At 33.5% G+C, this 23,441-nt stretch overlaps 2 protein-coding genes, 1 non-coding gene and 1 pseudogene across 5 annotated transcripts; 2 read left to right on the plus strand and 2 right to left on the minus strand.

The window, feature by feature from the left end:
* The first annotated feature begins 11,761 nt into the window (after positions 1–11,761).
* LOC139872822 (BAG family molecular chaperone regulator 4-like) lies at positions 11,762–14,900 on the plus strand. Of its 3 annotated transcripts, XM_071860750.1 has the most exons (5): positions 11,762–11,972; positions 13,346–13,623; positions 13,769–13,915; positions 14,216–14,332; positions 14,643–14,900. In XM_071860750.1, exons 1-5 carry the CDS (start codon positions 11,822–11,824, stop codon positions 14,646–14,648), a joined length of 699 nt encoding a protein of 232 aa, XP_071716851.1. In that variant the 5' UTR covers positions 11,762–11,821; the 3' UTR covers positions 14,649–14,900. The 3 variants fall into 3 exon arrangements, with proteins under 3 accessions (XP_071716851.1, XP_071716850.1, XP_071716849.1); XM_071860749.1 differs by lacking the exon at positions 14,643–14,900 and having other exon boundaries at positions 13,367–13,623; positions 14,216–14,581; XM_071860748.1 differs by lacking the exon at positions 14,643–14,900 and having other exon boundaries at positions 14,216–14,578.
* Positions 14,901–15,246: 346 nt separating this feature from the next.
* Positions 15,247–15,906, minus strand: LOC139872715 (uncharacterized). The gene has a single exon (XM_071860640.1). The coding sequence runs from the start codon at positions 15,904–15,906 to the stop codon at positions 15,247–15,249; it is 660 nt and encodes a 219-aa protein (XP_071716741.1).
* Positions 15,907–17,188: 1,282 nt separating this feature from the next.
* TRNAS-CGA (transfer RNA serine (anticodon CGA)) lies at positions 17,189–17,270 on the plus strand. The gene has a single exon. It is a non-coding gene; the product is annotated as a tRNA-Ser (tRNA).
* A 1,770-nt stretch (positions 17,271–19,040) lies between these two features.
* Positions 19,041–23,441, minus strand: part of LOC139872716 (protein NODULATION SIGNALING PATHWAY 2-like) — a 182,417-nt pseudogene continuing 178,016 nt past the window's right edge.

The raw sequence follows: 23,441 nt of genomic DNA on the forward strand, positions 1-23,441 counted from the left end.
ACGTTTATCAATATGTTTTAACATTTCAAATCATCTGTATGTAAAGGTTGATCACAAGATCTCAGTTGTTTTATCCAAAACGTTTATCAATAGGTTCTACAAAATTGAGCACCCTGGTAACTAAACTTTAACGTTTATATAATTTGTACCCTTTGTATAATCATCTTAATAATACACGCAAACCAACGTGTACGCTTCTCAAATAGCATACGTCCGTTAAAAGGCTAGTGCTCTAGCTCGGACGGGGATATCAAGTCCTATGGATCCATATACTACTACTCGCGCCCACCAGTTCTTATAACTGGCAGTTACTAGTTACCAAAGCTAAGGGATTTTCGGTTCAAACTCAGTGTAGAATTTAGTATGTACTTGTATCCATTGTGTTTAAAATAAAGTGCATGTATTCATCGTTCATTGTTATTGATATACCTCAGTATATGATGTTGGTGCTCGTGGAATTCTTGTGAAATTCATAAGGCACGAATGATGTTTTCTAGAAAGTTTCGAGTACATCGAAAATGAAAGTATACAATCAATCATGTATTTGAGTAATACACTTGGTTTATTATGAAATGGAGTTTATTGTGTTGAAGCAGTGATTAACGATTGTTAAGTCATTAACGAAGGATGTACATCATAGCATATTAATGATATGAATTAATCAAGTAGTACATACTAGTTAAGATTCACACGTAATAGCTTAGTATGAAAAGATTTATTATTGTTCCAATCCATATATATAAAGTATACATATGTAATTCTTCAGGAAGAATGAGTTAATACATCTTAACTCATTATTACTAATATTCCTTGGTATCTATGGGGCGTATGATGTTGATGTTTGAGGTACTGAGTGTGATGTTGAGGCGTGGAATGCGGATGTTTTCGTTGGTGAAGCTGGTGATGTTGGTGGTGATGCCGATGGTACTGGTGGTACTGGTTATGCTGCTGGTGCTGCTGCTGGTGTTCGTAGGTTTCGCACCATATTCTCCAAAGCCACTACTCGAGCGCGAAGCTCGTTGACTTCTTCTATTATTTCGGGATGATTGGCGGTTCGGACAAGTGGATGAATAAGATCTAAAATTTTAGATATTATATATTCGTGACTGGATATCCTGGAAATGAGGGTGAAAATAGTGTTCCGAACGGGTTCGCCAGTAAGTGCTTCAGGTTCTTCACCAAGAGGTGAATTCGGTTGGTGGAAGGGATCACCTTCTTCTTGTCTCCATTGATTAAGTTTACTACGAACCCATCCCCAATTCATCCAAAATAGATGATGGCTGATTGGTTGGTTCATTCCGGTTACGCTGCCATTGGAGCTCGAAGAGTTTGAGGAATCCATATTATGTGTTTGGAATTAGGGTTTTTGATATGAGATTAGTTTTGAATACTGGATGATATATTCGTCTCCTCGAATACGTGTATATAGCAAAAAGATTTCCGTAATTTATGGAGGGAATTTAGGAAAAGTGTTAGACAAAATCTATTAGGATAGATATGATAAGATATAATAAGATATGATGTGTCTTTACTTTAATAATGGCAGTATGACGTGTCGAGATCATAAAGTGATAAGTATGTAATATAATAATCTTTTGATTAAAGACTTTCAATTCGTATACTGTGATAACCCAATGACATTTTTCAAATCGCAAACCGATGCATAAAGGCATAAGGCATATAGGTACGTGATATAACAGAGAGTTATATACGTTTGAGTGTGAGTAGTAACAATTATAAGAATTTCAAAATCATGGATAATATTTCATGTAATACATATGTAATACACATAACCATGATAGATGACTTATGAATGTCAAGAATTTCTGAAATCATTGTGTCGCATTTAGATGCGGTGGTGTAATTGGATAGTACTCAGGAAAGTGAGCAGAGTTCTTAGATTAGCTCGGCATTCTAAGATAAGTAAAGTTTCTAAAGTATAGTGTAGCATTTAACAGTTAAAGGCAACAATTAAAGGCACTATGGTCAAGGAAAGTTGTAGTCCTACATTAGGAAAGAGACTTTGATTAGAATCTTTAAGTCAAGTTTGGTAAAGCATGATTGTTAAGATTATAAGGCAATTCTAAATGCTTTAAGTCTAAGGCAGGAAAGGTTATAGTTTCCTAGATTGCTAAGGCACCCTAGCTAGCAAGTAAGGCACACATAAAAATGCAATCCTGGTTCTCTATAACAGCCTGGTTATGCTCTGATACCAATCTGTAACGTCCTCCCAATAGGGTCTGGAAGAAACGTTACTAATATCAAATAAACCAACATATTATAATACGAGAACAATACTAAATGAGAAAATTTAACTTTATTGAGTACGCAGCGGAAAATGAAATGTCGTTACAATAATGGAAATAACGATAAAGTAATTGTTCATATGCAGAAGTAATAAATGCGATATCTCTTGATCCTAAGTCCAAGTAGCATCACATAAGTAGTAGATAAGAAAGCTTGAATCAAACAGCACCCGAGACAAAACATGCTAAAGTGTCAACCAAAAAGGTTGAGTGAAGTTCATAGGTTTAACAAAAGTAGTTATCGTTGTTTTTAGACCACAAGATTTAGTTGTAAAGTTGATCTCCCGCAGGATCAAAAAGTAGATCTCGCAGATCCAAAAGTAGTACCGATTCGTGATATTTTAGACTAAACGTTTGTTTTGTTGCCCCGATGATAAGTTGGCAGTACCTTATCACCATGTTTAAATCATTATTAAGTAATACAAAGATATCACGGTCAAATGTATCGGGGACGTTACTCCCGATAGGCCTACCCCCAATAATTAAGAATGCCTTATCCTGAAAGCAATTAAAAAATATCACTGTGGGGTCTTAGTAGCATAAGCTAGTCATAGTACAGTTTAGGTTCGTACTTGTGTCTAAGTTGTTTAAAGTATAAAAGCAGCATGTGTCTCACCCCAGTAAGAATAAAAAGTGCTATAGCAATAAGAGTGGGGCTATGAAAGTTACCTTAGTAAGTAGAGAGAGAGTTATTTCTCGGAATAAAGAGTTGAACGAGTGAGCAGGAAAGTCAACCTATTGACATTTAAGAGTAGTTAAGTGTTTTGCCCATGTTTAAATTTAAGTATGTGTTTAAGTATAGTTTGCTTTACTAAGTTTCTATTCCTAGTAAGTTACTATTTTTATAAAGTTTCCATTTTTAGAAAGTTTCTTATTTTACTAAGTTTCTATGACTAGAGAGTTTCTACTTTTATGAGTGTTTTTCATTTTAGGATACTTGCCGTATTAGATAAGCTTCCAATCACCCCTTTCCCTTCGAATGGCTAATTTAGATCTAGGGGCTTGAGCCATAGGACCCTTTAAATCAGAAATCCAAACCCTCTGCCTAGAATCTCATAGAAACCATTCGTCAAGAAAGTTCGAAGATCTATACATCTCTAATACATATCCCAAAATGTTTTTGTGCTACAATATAAGTAGTAGGTTATAGGTGCTAGTAATAGTAATTGTGTATACATGTTAAGTACTAGTATAAGTAGTATTAGGGTTTAAGGTTTTAATATGTATATGTATATATAATTCGTATATATACATAAAAATATTTTTTTTTACATGTATATATGTATATATAAATCTAGGAGTGTTTATGTATATACTTATGAATAACAAGTTTATAATATGAATATGAATTAACAAAGATTAAAGTTTATGTAAATAGTTTAGGGTTTATGTTATACCTTTGAAGATTCAAGATAATTAACAAAGAAAAGATGAACACGATGAAGATGGAAGATCAAAGCCTTAAAAATCTTGAAGAACTCCTTGAAGATTCTTGAAGAACACGAAGAACAAGCTTGAAGATCCGAATACCACAAGAGAGGGAGATGGAGAGATTGTTTTTGAGAGAGGATTTTGGTGTGATTTGTGAATGAGAAACTAGGAGTCTAGGAGTGTTTATATAGTGCAAGTATTAGAGTGTTAGTCAACATAAGGATGTTCTAATTAATGATTTTATTTTGTTTTATAATTTTTAGTCAACAAAAGGTGGTACTAGTTTATAATTAGTCAACATAAGAATGTACTAGTTTATACTTTATTTTTAGTCAACATAAGGATGTAATTGTTTAAGATTCTTTAGTCTCATTATTATTACTATTATTATTATTATTATTATTATTATTATTATGTTTATTATTATTTTTACATTTACTACATGATAAGTATTATTTTCTTTTTACTAATTCATGACTTGTATTTATTTTTATTTAGTTCCCAATTGTTTTATTATTTATATAAATGTCACTTTTTATTTATTACTTATAGATTAATAGTTATAAATAATATTATTGAAATGCATAAATTTTAATTAGCAGTGAGTGTCGAATAAAAGTTTATTATTTGGTCAACGTTAAATTGATTGTGTATATAACAACCCTTAAATAATTAATACGTATAGTCAGACAGTAAACCCTAGGGTCATTTCAGTAATTTCAGAAGTCAAAAAGTGAGGGTTGTTATAGTACCTCCCCGTTAATAAAAACTTCGTCCCGAAGTTTTAGGTAGACTTCTCGGATGCATCAGTAGTTGAGAAGAGATGGGGATATTTCCGTTTCATATGGTCTTTGCGTTCCCAAGTATATTCGGGGCCTCTACGCGAATTCCAACAGACTTTAATGATAGGTATGTTGCTTTTACGCCTTTGTTTGACCTCTCCTTCGATGATTTCTATAGGTTCTTCAACGAAGTGCATTTTATCATTAATGCGAAGATCATTCAAAATGATGATGTTATACAAGTCATTTCAGTAAATTGGATACATGAAATGTGTTATGAATGGTATTGAGCTCATTTAAAACCTTGAGCATTTTATGCCACAATATTAGGGCAGACAAACAGAGAGGAGTTCGTGAAAATCACAGTCATGAAATTTGATAGAGATCTTCATTGTTTACAACGAGAATATTTTAATGATGAATATAAGTTGAAAAATAAAGTTTTATCACTATTGAATAATATGGATAAAACGATTCGTTTATAGGAAGAGTATAAACGAAGCTATCATAAAAGAGTGAAATGAGAAAATTAAATGTTCGCCTTAACTTTTGACGTAGTCACGATTGATTTCCGGAATTCAAGGAATTAAAGGAAATCTTCGTAATCTATAAGATTTGATTCTCCGGTATTTACGAAATTTTGAGATTTGTTTGATTAAATGCGGTGATTTGCCTCGATTGATGTGTTTGGAATTTTGCTATAAATTAGCTTCTTCCGTTTCATTATCTTCACCACTTCTATACTTTCTTTCTCAATTCAAACTTCCAAAAGATTAAGAAAATGCTAAATCCAGTTCTGATCCTGGTTATTATATTGACCATCTATGCAGTCATTCTTCTTTTTCTTTTACCGCCAGAGGAATCTGTTTACTTCTTCTATGCTCTTGGGGTTATAGTGTTTTTAATTATCCCATGTCTTTATATTGCTATACGCAATGATATACACGGTTTGTAATTTCGGAGTCGTTATCGGGCTTTATATTTTCCCTTATATGTCGGAGCTTTATGTTTTTGTTTCTTCTTCCCGACTTCAAGTCAAGCGAGTAATGGTCCAGAATTCATAGGTATGAAGTTTTGAATGATCATAATATATAAAGTAGAAAGGAAAGGTAATAGCACGATTTGATTTGTCATATTACCAGAATATCCGAAAAAGACCGAATCATCAAGAAAAATATTTTCTTGATATGTTTAGAGGTTAAATAGAATGTAAGAGTCGTGTAACATGGAAAATGATGATTATAAAATCTATGAATCATCATCTTCATTAAAAACTGAGCATGACTTACTGTAATATAATCACGTTGGCCTGACGTCATTATATTATATTAACTCATGCTTCAATTCCCAATCACTTCTTCAAAGCATTTATAATTTAAACTCGAATTTTACAGAATATAGAAACTAAAACAGTTTCCTTTATAAAGATATCGCAAAGAGATACTTAATTGCGGACATGAATCGTTATGAAGATATCTTCCGAAATATAGAGGATATTTATGATGATATTTTGGAATTTCTAAGTTCGAAAGTTGATGAAGAAAAATTTTCCGCAAGCTTTTAACATGACTTTGGAGCAAGATATTCTCTAAAGATTTCACCGGATTCAGAATTTCCTGGATTCTTTGAATATAGGGTTTGGCCCTTGTGTTTGTCCTTGGTCTCCTCCATGGTTAGCTCAATCCGTTTTTCAGTTCCAAATTTTCTTTTGGGCTTTTCCAACGTACCATTCTTTATTATCAAACTGTTAACCCTTAAGAACATCTATAGCATTTGCTGCTTCGTCAGCATTCTCAAGGTTAACGAATCTGAATCATTGATTGACAACCCGAGATGGTTTCAAGAAATTTTATTTTTAGATGATAAAACGCTGATTGTAATCGTCAATGGATCTAATGGTTAACGAATAGGCGTTGTTGATTTCAAAAGTAATGAATGATAATTTTGGTGGTTTGATGTGATAATTCATCATAGAATACGAATGAATATAATTCATGAATGTAGTGATCTTTAGGAAGATAACATCTGCTATAGCTTTACTTGAATTCTGATATGTCAAATTCAGAATATGTAATTTGATTTGAATGAAAATGGTTGTTCTTTGGTGCGCGGATACATATGTGGATGTAAGTAGTATAGTTACTGATTATTGAATCAGAATTTGAAGAATGTACAATGTAACATATTAATGTGAGATATAAATATTTCTCGGGTATTACCTACCCATTAAAATATTTTCACAATTAACAGTTTGTACAAAAGAGAAGATATACGTTCATATATGTATTCTTCAGATATAATATAGATTTAATGAGTTAATATAATATTAAACTCATTTGATTTGCGGTTGAAACGAGAATAAATAATCTCCAAAACCTTAGAGATTTCATAATTGTCGCGAAATATTTCGCTAATGAAGTTATGAATCAATACTTCATCGTTCAATGTTATTGATATACCTCAGTATATGATGTTGGTGCTCGTGGAATTATTGTGAAATTCATAAGGCACGAATGATGTTTTCTAGAAAGTTTCGAGTACATCGAAAATGAAAGTATACAATCAATCATGTATTTGAGTAATACACTTGGTTTATTATGAAATGGAGTTTATTGTGTTGAATTAGTGATTAACGATTGTTAAGTCATTAACGAAGGATGTACTTCATAGCATATTAATGATATGAATTAATCAAGTAGTACATACTAGTTAAGATTCACACGTAATAGCTTAGTATGAAAAGATTTATTATTGTTCCAATCCATATATATAAAGTATACATATGTAATTCTTCAGGAAGAATGAGTCAATACATCTTAACTCATTATTACTAATATTCATTGGTATCTATGGGGCGTATGATGTTGATGTTTGAGGTACTTAGTGTGATGTTGAGGCGTGGAATGCGGATGTTTTCGTTGGTGAAGCTGGTGATGTTGGTGGTGATGCCGATGGTACTGGTGGTACTGGTTATGCTGCTGGTGTTCGTAGGTTTCGCACCATATTCTCCAAAGCCACTACTCGAGCGCGAAGCTCGTTGACTTCTTCTATTATTCCGGGATGATTGGCGGTTCGGACAAGTGGATGAATAAGATCTAAAATTTTAGATATTATATATTCGTGACTGGATATCCTGGAAATGAGGGTGAAAATAGTGTTCCGAATGGGTTCGCCAGTAAGTGCTTCAGGTTCTTCACCAAGAGGTGAATTCGGTTGGTGGAAGGGATCACCTTCTTCTTGTCTCCATTGATTAAGTTTACTACGAACCCATCCCCAATTCATCCAAAATAGATGATGGCTGATTGGTTGGTTCATTCCGGTTACGCTGCCATTGGAGCTCGAAGAGTTCGAGGAATCCATATTATGTGTTTGGAATTAGGGTTTTTGATATGAGATTAGTTTTGAATACTGGATGATATATTCGTCTCCTCGAATACGTGTATATAGCAAAAAGATTTCCGTAATTTATGGAGGGAATTTAGGAAAAGTGTTAGACAAAATCTATTAGGATAGATACGATAAGATATAATAAGATATGATGTGTCTTTACTTTAATAATGGCAGTATGACGTGTCGAGATCATAAAGTGATAAGTATGTAATATAATAATCTTTTGATTAAAGACTTTCAATTCGTATACTGTGATAACCCAATGACATTTTTCAATTCGCAAACCGATGCATAAAGGCATAAGGCATATAGGTACGTGATATAACAGAGAGTTATATACGTTTGAGTGTGAGTAGTAACAATTATAAGAATTTCAAAATCATGGATAATATTTCATGTAATACATATGTAATACACATAACCATGATAGATGACTTATGAATGTCAAGAATTTCTGAAATCATTGTGTCGCATTTAGATGCGGTGGTGTAATTGGATAGTACTCAGGAAAGTGAGCAGAGTTCTTAGATTACCTCGACATTCTAAGATAAGTAAAGTTTCTAAAGTATAGTGTAGCATTTAACAGTTAAAGGCAACAATTAAAGGCACTATGGTCAAGGAAAGTTGTAGTCCTACATTAGGAAAGAGACTTTGATTAGAATCTTTAAGTCAAGTTTGGTAAAGCATGATTGTTAAGATTATAAGGCAATTCTAAATGCTTTAAGTCTAAGGCAGGAAAGGTTATATTTCCTAGATTGCTAAGGCACCCTAGCTAGCAAGTAAGGCACACATAAAAATGCAATCCTGGTTCTCTATAACAGCCTGGTTATGCTCTGATACCAATCTGTAACGTCCTCCCAATAGGGTCTGGAAGAAACGTTACTAATATCAAATAAACCAACATATTATAATACGAGAACAATACTAAATGAGAAAATTTAACTTTATTGAGTACGCAGCGGAAAATGAAATGTCGTTACAATAATGGAAATAATGATAAAGTAATTGTTCATATGCAGAAGTAATAAATGCGATATCTCTTGATCCTAAGTCCAAGTAGCATCACATAAGTAGTAGATAAGAAAGCTTGAATCAAACAGCACCTGAGACAAAACATGCTAAAGTGTCAACCAAAAAGGTTGAGTGAAGTTCATAGGTTTAACAAAAGTAGTTATCGTTGTTTTTAGACCACAAGATTTAGTTGTAAAGTTGATCTCCCGCAGGATCAAAAAGTAGATCTCGCAGATCCAAAAGTAGTACTGATTCGTGATATTTTAGACTAAACGTTTGTTTTGTTGCCCCGATGATAAGTTGGCAGTACCTTATCACCATGTTTAAATCATTATTAAGTAATACAAAGACATCACGGTCAAATGTATCGGGGACGTTACTCCCGATAGGCCTACCCCCAATAATTAAGAATGCCTTATCCTGAAAGCAATTAAAAAATATCACTGTGGGGTCTTAGTAGCATAAGCTAGTCATAGTACAGTTTAGGTTCGTACTTGTGTCTAAGTTGTTTAAAGTATAAAAGCAGCATGTGTCTCACCCCAGTAAGTATAAAAAGTGCTATAGCAATAAGAGTGGGGCTATGAAAGTCACCTTAGTAAGTAGAGAGAGAGTTATTCCTCGGAATAAAGAGTTGAACGAGTGAGCAGGAAAGTCAACCTATTGACATTTAAGAGTAGTTAAGTGTTTTGCCCATGTTTAAGTTTAAGTATGTGTTTAAGTATAGTTTGTTTTACTAAGTTTCTATTCCTAGTAAGTTACTATTTTTATAAAGTTTCCATTTTTAGAAAGTTTCTTATTTTACTAAGTTTCTATGACTAGAGAGTTTCTACTTTTATGAGTGTTTTTCATTTTAGGATACTTGCCGTATTAGATAAGCTTCCAATCACCCCTTTCCCTTCGAATGGCTAATTTAGATCTAGGGGCTTGAGCCATAGGACCCTTTAAATCGGAAATCCAAACCCTCTGCCTAGAATCTCGTAGAAACCATTTGTCAAGAAAGTTCGAAGATCTATACATCTCTAATACATATCCCAAAATGTTTTTGTGCTACAATATAAGTAGTAGGTTATAGGTGCTAGTAATAGTAATAGTGTATACATGTTAAGTACTAGTATAAGTAGTATTAGGGTTTAAGGTTTTAATATGTATATGTATATATAATTCGTATATATACATAAAAATATTTTTTTTTTACATGTATATATAAATCTAGGAGTGTTTATGTATATACTTATGAATAACAAGTTTATAATATGAATATGAATTAACAAAGATTAAAGTTTATGTAAATAGTTTAGGGTTTATGTTATACCTTTGAAGATTCAAGATAATTAACAAAGAAAAGATGAACACGATGAAGATGGAAGATCAAAGCCTTAAAAATCTTGAAGAACTCCTTGAAGATTCTTGAAGAACACGAAGAACAAGCTTGAAGATCCGAATACCACAAGAGAGGGAGAGGGAGAGATTGTTTTTGAGAGAGGATTTTGGTGTGATTTGTGAATGAGAAACTAGGAGTCTAGGAGTGTTTATATAGTGCAAGTATTAGAGTGTTAGTCAACATAAGGATGTTCTAATTAATGATTTTATTTTGTTTTATAATTTTTAGTCAACAAAAGGTGGTACTAGTTTATAATTAGTCAACATAAGGATGTACTAGTTTATACTTTATTTTTAGTCAACATAAGGATGTAATTGTTTAAGATTCTTTAGTCTCATTATTATTACTATTATTATTATTATTATTATTATTATTATTATTATTATTATTATTATTATGTTTATTATTATTTTTACATTTACTACATGATAAGTATTATTTTCTTTTTACCAATTCATGACTTGTATTTATTTTTATTTAGTTCCCAATTGTTTTATTATTTATATAAATGTCACTTTTTATTTATTACTTATAGATTAATAGTTATAAATAATATTATTGAAATGCATAAATTTTAATTAGCAGTGAGTGTCGAATAAAAGTTTATTATTTGGTCAACGTTAAATTGATTGTGTATATAACAACCCTTAAATAATTAATACGTATAGTCAGACAGTAAACCCTAGGGTCATTTCAGTAATTTCAGAAGTCAAAAAGTGAGGGTTGTTATACAAAAAAACTTGAAATTTTTGTGTGGAGAACTTTAAGAAAGAGAATTCTGGTTCGGATCGAACTCGACAAAAGAGGCATCGACCTTCATAGTGTTCGTTGTCCCGTTTGTGATGACGGTCTTGAATCGGTGGAACACGCGATATTCGAGTGCAAATTTTCATTGGAAGTGTGGTCTCGGGTTTTTAAATGGTGGAATTTGGGTAATAATCCTTCCATACGTCATGCTGAAGCTCTTCGCGGAAAATCGTCTCATTCTATGTCATCTCTCGGGTCAAAAATTTGGCAAGCCGTGGAATGGGTATGTGCATACTCAATATGGAAGAATCGGAACTTGTTGGTGTTTCAAAACAAAAGAGGTATCTCGCCGGTAGTCTTCAATGATATTCAAGTAAAGTCGTTCGAATGGATATCGTCTAGGATCAAGGGTAAAAGCATCGATTGGCATTGTTGGTTTACTAATCCATTAATGTATCTAAATTCCTAAGTTAGTTCTGGGGTGCAATCTTTGCAACCCACTTGTAGCTAAGCTTGTGATCTTCGTGTAATTGCTCGGCCGGTCGACTGTTTGGCCGGGTCATCGTTGTAACATTTTAAGTTTATATAATAATAATGTTATCTTGCTTTTCAAAAAAAAAAAAAAAAGTTGTTCTCACAAACACGTTACGTCACCATGACCAGAGTATAAAACATATTCACTATTTATATTTTGATTTAATCCGATTATTAGAATTAGAATTCAACTATTACCTCAAATATCAATTACCGCCAGTAAATTAACCTTCCGTACGATGGAACAAAACGGAGGAGCCTCCGCCACCTCCGGTACCTCCGCCACCGCCGAGAACCAAGTAGAAGACAGCGGTGCTGGTAACATCAAAATCAAAGTATCTTATGGTTCCAACAATTTCGACGTTTTTATTTCCCCTCAATCTACTTTCGGTAAAGTATAAAACCCTATTATCTCTTCATTATCTAATTGTTTGTATTACTGAAACTGTTAGTTATCTACTATGTTTATTGTGATTACAACTTGTGTTTTTGAACTTCAAATTTTCACCGAAATATGACCTAAAAACTATTTGACCTAACTAATGTGACATTCAATTAAAGTCTCTGGCCTAAACTGTTTTCAATTGTTTAAAATTATAAGGGTTGACTGCACTGAAATGTATTCAAATATAATTGGATTTCAGTTACGTGCATCCCACTTTTCAATTGTTTATAACTTGTAAAAAGGTGACTAATGATTAAGTAATCGGGTGCATACAACCATACAGTAGGTCAATAGGTCAATAGGATAATATATGGAACCTTGCAGTGGCGATTCTAGGATCGAACCTTAATGGGGTCCTATACAATTTCAGTTATACTCGGTAATTTTTTTTTTTTTCTGAAGAATGGCTATTTACTTGTATAAAAATCACTAATTTTAAAAATATATAGGGTCCTATCTATAAATTTAGTGGTGTCCTATACAATTTTAGTAGTATTTCATACATAAAAAAATTTAATTAATGGGGTCAAAGGACCCAACATGGTTCTACATAGACTCGTCATTGGAACCTTGACAGATACAATAGAAGTCAATAATGTTGGATACACACTCTAGAAATCCGACTATACTTGGATACATTTCGGTGACCTTAATCCAATAAAAGTAAGTTATTGTTACTATTTCAGTTGGTTATCAATATCAATAGAATATAGTATGATGTAGTTAAGCTTTCACATGTAACTTGTATGACACTCAATTGAAATTTGAATATTTATTGTGTGCAATCTGTGTCTTATATTATGCCTAAATCAATTCAGTATAGTTGTAACTTGTATGTGTTATAAATAGTAAATCAGAATCAGATGTTTCAACTCTGTATATGTATTTGGAACAGCAAACCATACTTGTTCATGAAGGTAACACTAATTGATTATTTATATTCGTCGATGCTTTAAGCTCAATCAACAAGTTCCTATGTAACAATATGGGTTCATGAAGGAAAAATACAGGGTAACATAACTCGTACTTTATCTGTTCATCAAGTAGGGTGTATACAGTTAATACGACCATTATAAGCTTTTGGAAAACCAAATACTGGTCGAAACAGAACTTTGTAATCACTGGTTGCTAAGTGAGAATTGTGTTGAAATCGAAACAAGATTCGTAAACCTCACGACTTTTTAATCACTAAAGATACTGATATATCCATGCCTCCATGAATGTATCCGAAAAGGAAGATCTGCATAATATTTTCATTAATCTGTCTGCTAATTTGCTAATTGCTTATACTAATTATACATCTTTGTTGTTGATAAAGCCGATTTGAAAATGGTGACAGCAAAAGAAACCGGTTTAGAGCCCGAGGTGCAAAATCTGTTATTCAGAGGAAAGGAAAAGGATGAACAAGAAACCTTGCATATGGCAGGTGTGAAGGACAATGCAAAGGTGATTTTAATGGAGAATGCACCAATTAAAGAAGAGGTTGTTGAAAGGGTTGAAGAAATAAAGGAATCTATCGAGCCCATTAAGGAGATATCAACAGGGGTTGAGGCTGTAAGTCGTATAAGGGAAGAGAACAATGAGTTTGCAGAACAGGTAATCAGTTGTTAGTACTAGGATATGATGACATAACATCTGTTACTTCAAAAATGTTCTGTTTTCTTTTTAGCTAAGTAGTTGATCATTTTATCATTACAACATTTTATCAAACACTATTCTAAAAATCGTTTTTGTATTGAAGGTGGCGAGTTTGGAGGCTGTAGTTGGTTGTGAGACCCAGGTTGCTGATAAAGATTTTGTTTTTGTAACCGAGATGCTGATGAGGCAGTTATTGAAATTGGATGGAATTGATGCTCAAGGAGAAGGGAGAACACAGAGAAAGTTGGAGGTTAGTTGCTGCTATTGAACTGATAACTCTTTTGGTATCTTTGGTTTTTTTCAGTGGTTACGATCAACACTAAATTCTGTTAAATGATAGTATTGAAAGTAATAGATGTGTCTATATGGATGGATCAGGTGGGTAGGGTTCCAGGTTAAGCTTGTCAGGATTATATTATTTTAACTGTAAACTAATTATTGATTTGGATTCTTTGGGTTAATGTTTTATCTCCGTGAGAAAATTTTCATCATTTAACCATCTGAAGTATTAGACATGCACATAATATTATTGTTTTCTTTCCTGCTACAGGTGCGTCGTCTGCAGGGCCTCGTTGATAAGTTAGATAAACTCAAGGCAGATAACTCCAATATTAGCACTGATATCATTAAAACTGCTTCTAGTGAACCCTCAATGCCATCTCCAAAGGTGACTCAAGAATGGGAAGTTTTTGAATAAATGAAAACTGATTTTTTTTCTTTTCGGTACTCATTGATACTGCAAATACCAAGACTAGGTCTAAATGTTTCAGTTGCTTCTGCAATTGGAGTCCAAAATACTTATTTGTTTTCAAATGAAAAAATATATATATGCTATGTTGGTTATAGTTTTGTATTGGTTGAAGTCTATTAAATGAAGTTATGGATCCTATGTTGTGTCCTTTTGTTTTCTCTAGGATTTGTTTGTTTGTTTTTTCTGAGAATAACATGAACATGATTATGGTTCCCACGATTTACAGATGTAAGAGCATCCCGAAAAGACAAGTCAACCTTGTTTCAGCTGCTATGTGGACCAACAACCTTTTCTCAATCCTATGACATGTATCATGTATGTTATGCGATGCTCTTGACGGCTTGTACATTGATTTAAGACTACAATTGCTTATCAGATGTACCACTGTACATTTGCGTTCTGCAATTGATCTTTGTTAAAACCTAATTATCTTATGAACGAGATAATCAGTTACAGGTATTTGGGACTTGGGTAAAGTGATTTTGAATATCGGATTATCTTGTTAAATAGTTTAATGTAGATAATCAAATCTATCTCCATATTTACCAATTATTATTATTATTATTCATGTAGAAAGCAAAAGCCGAACATCTAAGAACACCAACATATCACTGCCTGAAGTACCTGTACATATATCTTTTAAAACCCTATACATACAATCATGCACGAGACTACATTTGACTCATTATGCTGGGGATAATCCCCTTTACTCATACATCTGACTCATTAAAGCATGTTATAGAATGTTAACCTAAAGGTTCCGAGTTGAATCTAAAGATTGTATCTTCCAATTTAATCGCAAAAGAAAACAATACAGAAGTTAATGTTGACTACTTTGGCTTTGGTTTCCATTTCCATTGAGATTTAACACTTGCAGAAGTTACCCTAACCGGACTTTTGACACTACATGGTGGTTTGTGCTTCGTGCGCCATGGGAATAAACCGTGGAACCCTAAACCACACCCTTTATGTGAATTGTCCATAATTTGAGGCTTATAGTTCTCGGGTTGGTTACTAATGTTCTTTGGAATAGGTAAACCTGATGAAATTGCAAGAGCTTTTGCATCTGTAAGAAACCTCTGAATGATAAAACCAGGAGACTGATTCCCACCTGAATCTAAACTTACTCCATCCAACATACGACTATTCCGTTTCGCCGTTTCTGTTGACTCCACCAAGTCAATAGCTGCAGACAATGAAAACGTGTCGATCGCATCTGAGAAAACATCGTTGCCATCGTCTTCATTTTCCACAAGTTTCCAACCTGGTGGTGGTTGTGGCGTTGGGACTGGAAAATCAACGATAGGTTGATCAGTTTCCATGTCTTTTGGCTTACCTGCACTTAATTCCCACGCAAAAGGAACCCTGTTATTTGAATCCCCTGAAGCGGCTTGTGAGTTTGATTGAATGATTGGTCCATTGGGTCGTCTAGTTGACAATAATGGTGCACTGAGATTTAGTTTTCTAATGTCTTTTGGCTCTGTAGCCATTGCAGCTGATGACAATAATGGTTCTTGGGTGTGATTGTATGAAAAAAAAGTTTAAAACTTGGCAAAATAGTAAAAAGTTAAAACTTGAATAGTTTTTGTGAGGATATTGGTTCTTGGCTATGATTGTATGAAAAGATTAGAACTTGGTGAAAGTTTTGGTAAATGGAATTAAAGGGGAGTTTTATATAGGTGGTTGGTTGTAGAACATGAGTAAAGAACAGCTTGGAGTTATATGTATCTCGTGCTCAACTTTAAAGCCTCACAGATGTTGAAAAGTACGTATGCTTGTCCAGTTTACATTTATTTATCTTTACCTTCTCTAGCTAGATACCTGCACCAAGTGATTTGTTGCCACAAATCTAGTTAGAAAGAGGCAATATATATCTTTCACTAAAACTCAATATTCTTTGCACATAAAATGGCCACTTTATGATTCCTATGCTATTGTTAACTGAATGTTTTAAGAAATTAAAGTGTGGGAAATTATGCTGAGTAATGATATCTAAGTATTCTCTATGAATGAGTTTGATGGATGATGAACTAATTAACGAACATGTACACTTGTTATCAATTTGACCAATTGATATTTCCAAATTTATGGGCAATTGTTATAAGTATCATTCATGAAATTTACTTCAAACTTAATGTTATCAGTTTGACCAAATGGAAGAGCATGCATATTTTTTTTTGGCAAAAAATAACGAAAACTTATAAATAACGGAAAACTTTTTCGAAAAGAAAACGCTTGCAACAAAAGATACAAGAGAGAACCTCGATAAGGGTCGTGCCTAGAAAGCATCGAACATACAAACTATCTATAACGATTAGTCGACTACTCAGCCTCTATTCTTGACTAGACCGAAACAAAAAAAAAGAACAAGTACACTTGTTAAACATCTAAAGAGTCTACTTATGGGCAAATTCTTTCTTGTCTTACTCCCATTACTTAACTTAATTCATGTCTCATGATGTGTTTTATTTGGCTTATTACCATTATTTAAATCGTATTGCTATGCCAGAATTTTCTTTAGTTTATTATCAGTTTTGTTGCGAAAACATATGGATTCATGTGTACACGTGTAATAGAAGACTATGACCTATTATAATCAAAAAAACATAAAGAATTCAAAGTCAAACATCTATATAAACAAAGTTATAGATCGTGAATAGAAAACTAATACCACTACCTATTAAATGTATATTAACATGTATATAAATGTATCCAAAACTGTTAAACTTAGAGTTCGGTACAGTAATAGCTAAAACAAAATCGATACAAATAGTCAATATGTCCGAGTGGTTAAGGAGACAGACTCGAAATCTGTTGGGCTTTGCCTGCGCAGGTTCGAATCCTGCTGTTGACGTTTCTTTTTTTCTTTTTATTTTTATTTTTGAATAATCTATATCTAAGTGTTGTAAATGACCCCAGTGTATACTACACAGTATTATTATTATTATTATTATTATTATTATTATTATTATTATTATTATTATTATTATTATTATTATTAATTATTATTATTATTATTATTATTATTATTATTATTATTATTATTATTATTATTATTATTATTATTATTATTATTATTATAATAATAAACTTAAAAGTTTTAAAACTTACAAAAAATTAGTGGGAAGTCTAGAGACAATCTGAGCCCCCACACCTCTAGCAATAGCAAAACCTATCCTAGTAAAAATATGAGCAGCAGCACCGGCACCAATATCTTGCGCCATCGAACTCTTCTGAACCCGCTTTAGCAAAGAAACAGCCTCCTTCTCTAATTCCCCAAGGGAAGAAAATGAGAAAGGAATGAAACCATAACCAATCGCCAGACAACTAGATTCGTACTTGACCCGCTTCCGACGAGCCGCATCAATCACAGCACGTCCAGGGACAAAGTCAGAAAGCCCAGACTGTGTCAAAGGAGAAGATCCTGTCAAGTCAACACAAACATCGCGACCACAATTCCAGGAATAAAGTAACACATCTGCAGGTCTGAGGGCCCTGTCGTTCCCTCCAGACAACCCAATGTCAACCTCCTTTCTCGCTGAAATCCCAGATCGATAACAAACATCAACAAGGGAATCCCGGACAATATTATGTCGATGCTTAATACCCACCATACCAGCACAAGACACCGCGTGATCCCCGAAAATATCCCCAGTAAAAACCCTTGAACAGGCAGAGCATGCCGTCGAGATAGAGAACAATGGAACACCTAACCGGTAGCACAACACACATCGGTAAGTCTTTGCGTTCATCGTCTGACCCAACCCCAAAATAGGGACTGCCCTTAGCCAAGCAGAGGTGTGATCACTCTGCTGTGATTTCCATAAGGCCGATTGTCGGGGAGGTAACGAAAAAGTGGATTCTGCAGAAGCGGTAACCTTTGTGAAATAAACATCTGCCAATTTCTTCATGAGTATTGGGGCAGCGACGTCACTCGGATTACCTAAAATATCAAACCCAACAGTTTTATTAAGCAGACCCAATGCATCTTCAAAAGCACGACCAAGACCAACAATACTCGCATGACGTAGTAGCTTGGTCTGCAATCCAGCAGACTGTAATCGAGAAGCCAGAAAAGCATAATGACGAACATCTCCCGCAGAATAAACACCAAGCCCTCCAAATGCAAATGGCAAGGTGGCAAGCCGCCACTGCCAATCACCAAACCCAGGCCCTGAAGCAGTAACAATACGCTCCAAGGAAGATCGAAGGGCTCCATCGAAAGCGCGTTGAGCCGCCTCAAATATACTAGGAGGACAAGTACGCAAGGAAAAATAGAGTTTAGAAACTCCCGTACATGCCCTAAGCAACAACAACTCACACTGAGGATCATCAAGCTTAGCAACCTTATCCATAAGCGCAATGGACTTGGTCACCCTTTGCATCACCAGTTCACTACTAAAACCAGGATCGGAACTTGCGGGTATTATTATTATTATTATTAATTTTTTTTTTTTTACTTGTATCATTGTATGTAATGTTATACATGAGCTTGTATAAACAACATCATTTCTTTCCCACTTTGATATAGAAGTCACATGATTGTATAAAAACTACTCCGTATATGACTTATATATCTAATATGAATAGATGTTTATGTACAAATCTATAAATTTTTACATATTTATACGCTAAATTGTATCAAGATTTTACATCTATGAATTACACCCAAACAGAAACTTAATTTAACAAGTAGAGTTCCATTCCATTCCAACACCATTTCATTCCCATTTTCACCTTCAATTCTAACTCCATATAAACTCTATCCTTCCTTCACCAATTCCTTCGCTTCTTTCAAGCTTTCTTTACTCACTTGTTGCCCTTTTAATCCGAGCCCCTTTCGGGCAACCATATTTTGTTTTCCATCTTCTCAGTTTTGGAACCAAGATTGCGATGATATAAAAGGCGCAACGAAAAGTGTCTCCATTGCAACCCTTGCTTCTTTTAGGGTAACTTGGAAAATCACATTCCATTGATTCGTATAACGCTTTGTAATGTGCCAAGTACTTGTTGAAAAATGAAGAAAAATCTAAAGAATTTCTAATTTTTTCTTCACGTTCTTCTCCATCTCCAAACGTTATGAGCCCTTTATTTTTGGTTAAAACCGCTTTTGCTATAGTTAGAAAGTTCATAGCTCGAGTTACTTTTCTTGTTCTTCCCATATGTGGTAGTGCAATCATACAGTTAAAGACTATAAATTCTCTACTGAATGTGCTTATCTCCATTAGTTTACATATTTGACCCATATGAATCTCTTGTACCTCCAAATTTAGACTAAAATTTCTTGCATAGCTACAAAGATGCCACTTTGTGCGCTCAAATTGTGAATCATGATCATCAAGTTTGACACTTATAATGGTTAATGATTTTCGTTGTCGTGCTACTGCTTCTATCACCGTAGGCCATTGACTTCCTTCACATGGTGATCACTTTCGTAATGATCAAGATTTGAGTGGGAATAATGAAGTGGCCAAGAAGTTTGAATTAGAAGCTCGGGCTGCATCATCTTTTTATTTATTTTCTTGATGATGGTATTGCAGCCAAACACACAGAGCTATGTGCCTTTGAGTTTTGATGATTGTGGGGGTGTTTGTTGATATATTTATATAATACAAACACAAATCGTTCCAAAAACGCCTTAAATCGACGAATTTCTGGAAATTGGTTCAAAAACCTTCAAACACCAAGTTTTGATCAGAACTTGGTCACCGAATTTAACTCTGGAAATTTGAAGATTGATCACGAAACACTAATGAAGATTCATGTCAAATTCGATCACAAATCACGTAATTATCCGTCCGCCATTAACAGTGGACTTTTTTTTTTTTTTAATTTTCTGATGAACAAATCCTAGGATACCGCAACTTTAAATCTGATACCACTTGTTATGATTGATTCTAGGATACGAATCGTAGAAGATCCAAGTATAAGTATGCCTTGAATTCTACAAACAAGAAATAGAATCGAAGGAAATACTCAAAATGAATCAAAGGTGACTAGTTTATTGATGAATACTAGCCACAATTACAAATTAAATAGGAGAGAATGTGATAAACACACATGTAACAATCAAAGCTGATGTGGTAGCGGAGTGGTATATAATACTATTGAATTTTACAACGAAACACTATTAAATACGATACAATTTTACACAAGATATTTATTTATTTATAGAATGGATATACTTAAACCTTGCTACAACACTTATAGGCAGTGTACCTAATCGTACAGTAGTGTAGTTTTTAGTAAGTCCGGTTCGTTCCACAGGGAATCTTTTTTAAACAAAGCTCAACGCTATATTAGTTTACTTTTATAAAAATACAAATATATATATAAGTAATATTATTATTATAAAGGGGGGTTTTTACCGTTTAATGACCGGTTTGTCGATTTTAAAACTTTAGTCGCAGTTAAAACCAAATGTAAAATATTAAAAATAAATACAAGACTTAAATTAAAGCATGAAGTAAATAACGATAAATGAAATTGCGAATAATAAAAGTGCGATAAAATAAACTTGCGATAATTAAAAAGTACGATAATTAAAAGTGCAATTAAATACAATAACAATAAAAATGCGATAATTAGAAGTGCAATTAAATATAAAATAAAGGAAATTAAATATGAAATAAAAGAATTATGCTTATTTAAACTTCCGTAATCATGATGTTTGACGTGTTGATTTTAGTTTTATGCCCATGGGTTAATTGTCCTTTGTCCTGGATTATTTAATATGTCCGTCTGATTTTTGTCCATAACAGTCCATCAGTCATAAATATAAAGTGCGAGTGTCCTCGTCAAATTATCCTTATACCCGAAGTTAAATATTCCAACTAATTGGGGATTTAAACTGTAACAAGATTTTAATACTTTGTTTAATAATTACACCAGGATGTCGACTGAGTGTAACCCAAGGTTTTAATATTTTGTTATCAATTATACCAAGTGTCCTTTGTACATAATTTCACCCTTGTTTTAATTATTCTAGTGGCTATTAATCCATTCCCGTGTCCGGTTAAATGAACGATTATTCGTACATATAAATACCCCGCCCATCGTGTCCGATTGAGTGTATATGGTAATTTATAGGGACTCCCAATTGTAAATCTTTATATTAACATTAACAAACTATCATTTAGTAAAACAAATATAAAGCCCATTAATAGTCCATAGTCTAATTTTCACAAGTGGCGTTCTTTTGTCCAAACCCCAATTATGGTACAAAGCCCAATTACCCAATTTTAGTAATTAGCCCAACATCATGATTACTTCGGATTAAATAAGCATAATAATAACTTAGCTACGAGACATTAATGTAAAAAGGTTGAACATAACTTACAATGATTAAAAATAGCGTAGCGTTACACGGACAGAATTTCGACTTACACCCTTACAATATTCGCTAACATACCCTTATTATTAGAATTATAATTAAAATTAAAATTAAAATATAAATTATAAATATAAATATATCGTATGAATGAGGAGAAAAAAGATGATGAAAATGATCAGAATTCGGTTTGCTTTATAGGGAGTTTCAAAACTGGGGGCTCCGCGACTCGCGGCCATTTTGGCCTTCAAACTCCGCGAGTCGCGGAGAATGAAATTACAGCTCACATCTTTGGAGTCTTTCTCTGCCGACGGTTTTTATTTATAAATATAATATATATATAATTAATATAATTAATTATATATTATATTATATTATATTTATATACCTAGTTAACTTGTAATTTTTAGTCCGTTGCGTCGAGCGTTGAGAGTTGACTCTGGTCCCGGTTCCGGATTTTCGAACGTCCTTGCGTACAATTTTATATTTTGTACTTTGCGTTTTGAATCTTGTACTCTTGTAATTTCGAGACGTTTCTTATCAATAATTGGAACTTCTTTGATTGTCTTTTGTTCTTTTGAGCTTTTTGGTCGTTTGCGTCTTCAATTCGTCGAATCTGTCTTTTGTCTTCACCTTTTATTATTTAAACGAATATCACTTGTAAATAGAACAATTGCAACTAAAAGCTTGTCTTTCTTGAGGAATAATGCTATGAAATATATGTTCGTTTTTAGCATTATCAAAAGCCTAACTAGAAATGAACGATAACACTTCTATTTATACTATAGTGAAAGAAGGGTTAAGCTTGGCATCTTGGCACGTGCCTAGCACATGCCATCATAAATAACACATGACATCATCTTGGTGTATAGAAGTCAGCATAAAAGTTAAAGTGAATAAAAGAATTAGAACTTGAAGGAGGTTAAAGTGTTAAACTAACTACTTAGGATCTCAAACCAGGCAGGTTTGCCTGAGTGGTCACCGAGTTGTCCAATAAATCACGCCACCCGGGTTCAATTCATGGCTATGCCAAATTGTTCAAAAAGGGAGTGTGACTAGAGGGTGCGCATAATGCGCAATTCACCCGGTACCAGGTCTCGCGCTCGGGGGCCTTGATTACCCGAGGTTTTACCTTCTATGGGGAGCCAATGTGCTCGTTTATAGGAGGGTTTCCTCGCTTAACTAAAAAAAATAAAAATAAAAAAACTACTTAAGACCTCATCATTTGTTTTTTTCTTGGGTAAAGGGTCACCCTGGTGAATTTAATTAAAAAATAAAAGAATGAATACAAAGAAGATCATTATTTGTCTAATACCACATATTAGGAATTGACAACGAAAATCCAAACTAACGATTCCTTCATTAGCAAAAATACAATCCGCACGAGACTCGTTTAATTGAAATATGCCCAAAATACAATAAACGGCTAAAACAAGCACCAACAATAAATAAAAAGTACATGTAATCGACACAAAAATTTAACGTACTTATATCCCAGCTCTAAACATGGTGAAAAATTAATCATTGAACGGAAACAATAGATTTATCTTTATTATTCTGCTCGAAGTTACGATGAGATTAAAGGTATAAATAACAATAAATAAATATCTAAACCCTTTAAGTTTTATTCTAATCAAACACAAAGCATTCAGGCTTGCCTGAGTGGCCACCGAGTTGCCCAATGAAGCACACCAT

Source organism: Rutidosis leptorrhynchoides, chromosome 10 (genome assembly GCF_046630445.1).
Source record: "Rutidosis leptorrhynchoides isolate AG116_Rl617_1_P2 chromosome 10, CSIRO_AGI_Rlap_v1, whole genome shotgun sequence".
NCBI lineage: Eukaryota > Viridiplantae > Streptophyta > Magnoliopsida > Asterales > Asteraceae > Rutidosis > Rutidosis leptorrhynchoides.

What these genes read in the sequence shown, in the direction of transcription:
- LOC139872715 (XM_071860640.1), bottom strand. Translation starts at nt 15,906, where the DNA reads ATGGCTACAGAGCCAAAAGACATTAGAAAACTAAATCTCAGTGCACCA.
- LOC139872822 (XM_071860748.1), top strand. Translation starts at nt 11,822, where the DNA reads ATGGAACAAAACGGAGGAGCCTCCGCCACCTCCGGTACCTCCGCCACC. An exon ending in TTCCCCTCAATCTACTTTCG is followed by an intron (nt 11,973 to 13,345) that starts GTAAAGTATAAA and finishes TTGTTGATAAAG; the next exon opens with CCGATTTGAAAATGGTGACA. An exon ending in GAACACAGAGAAAGTTGGAG is followed by an intron (nt 13,916 to 14,215) that starts GTTAGTTGCTGC and finishes TTCCTGCTACAG; the next exon opens with GTGCGTCGTCTGCAGGGCCT.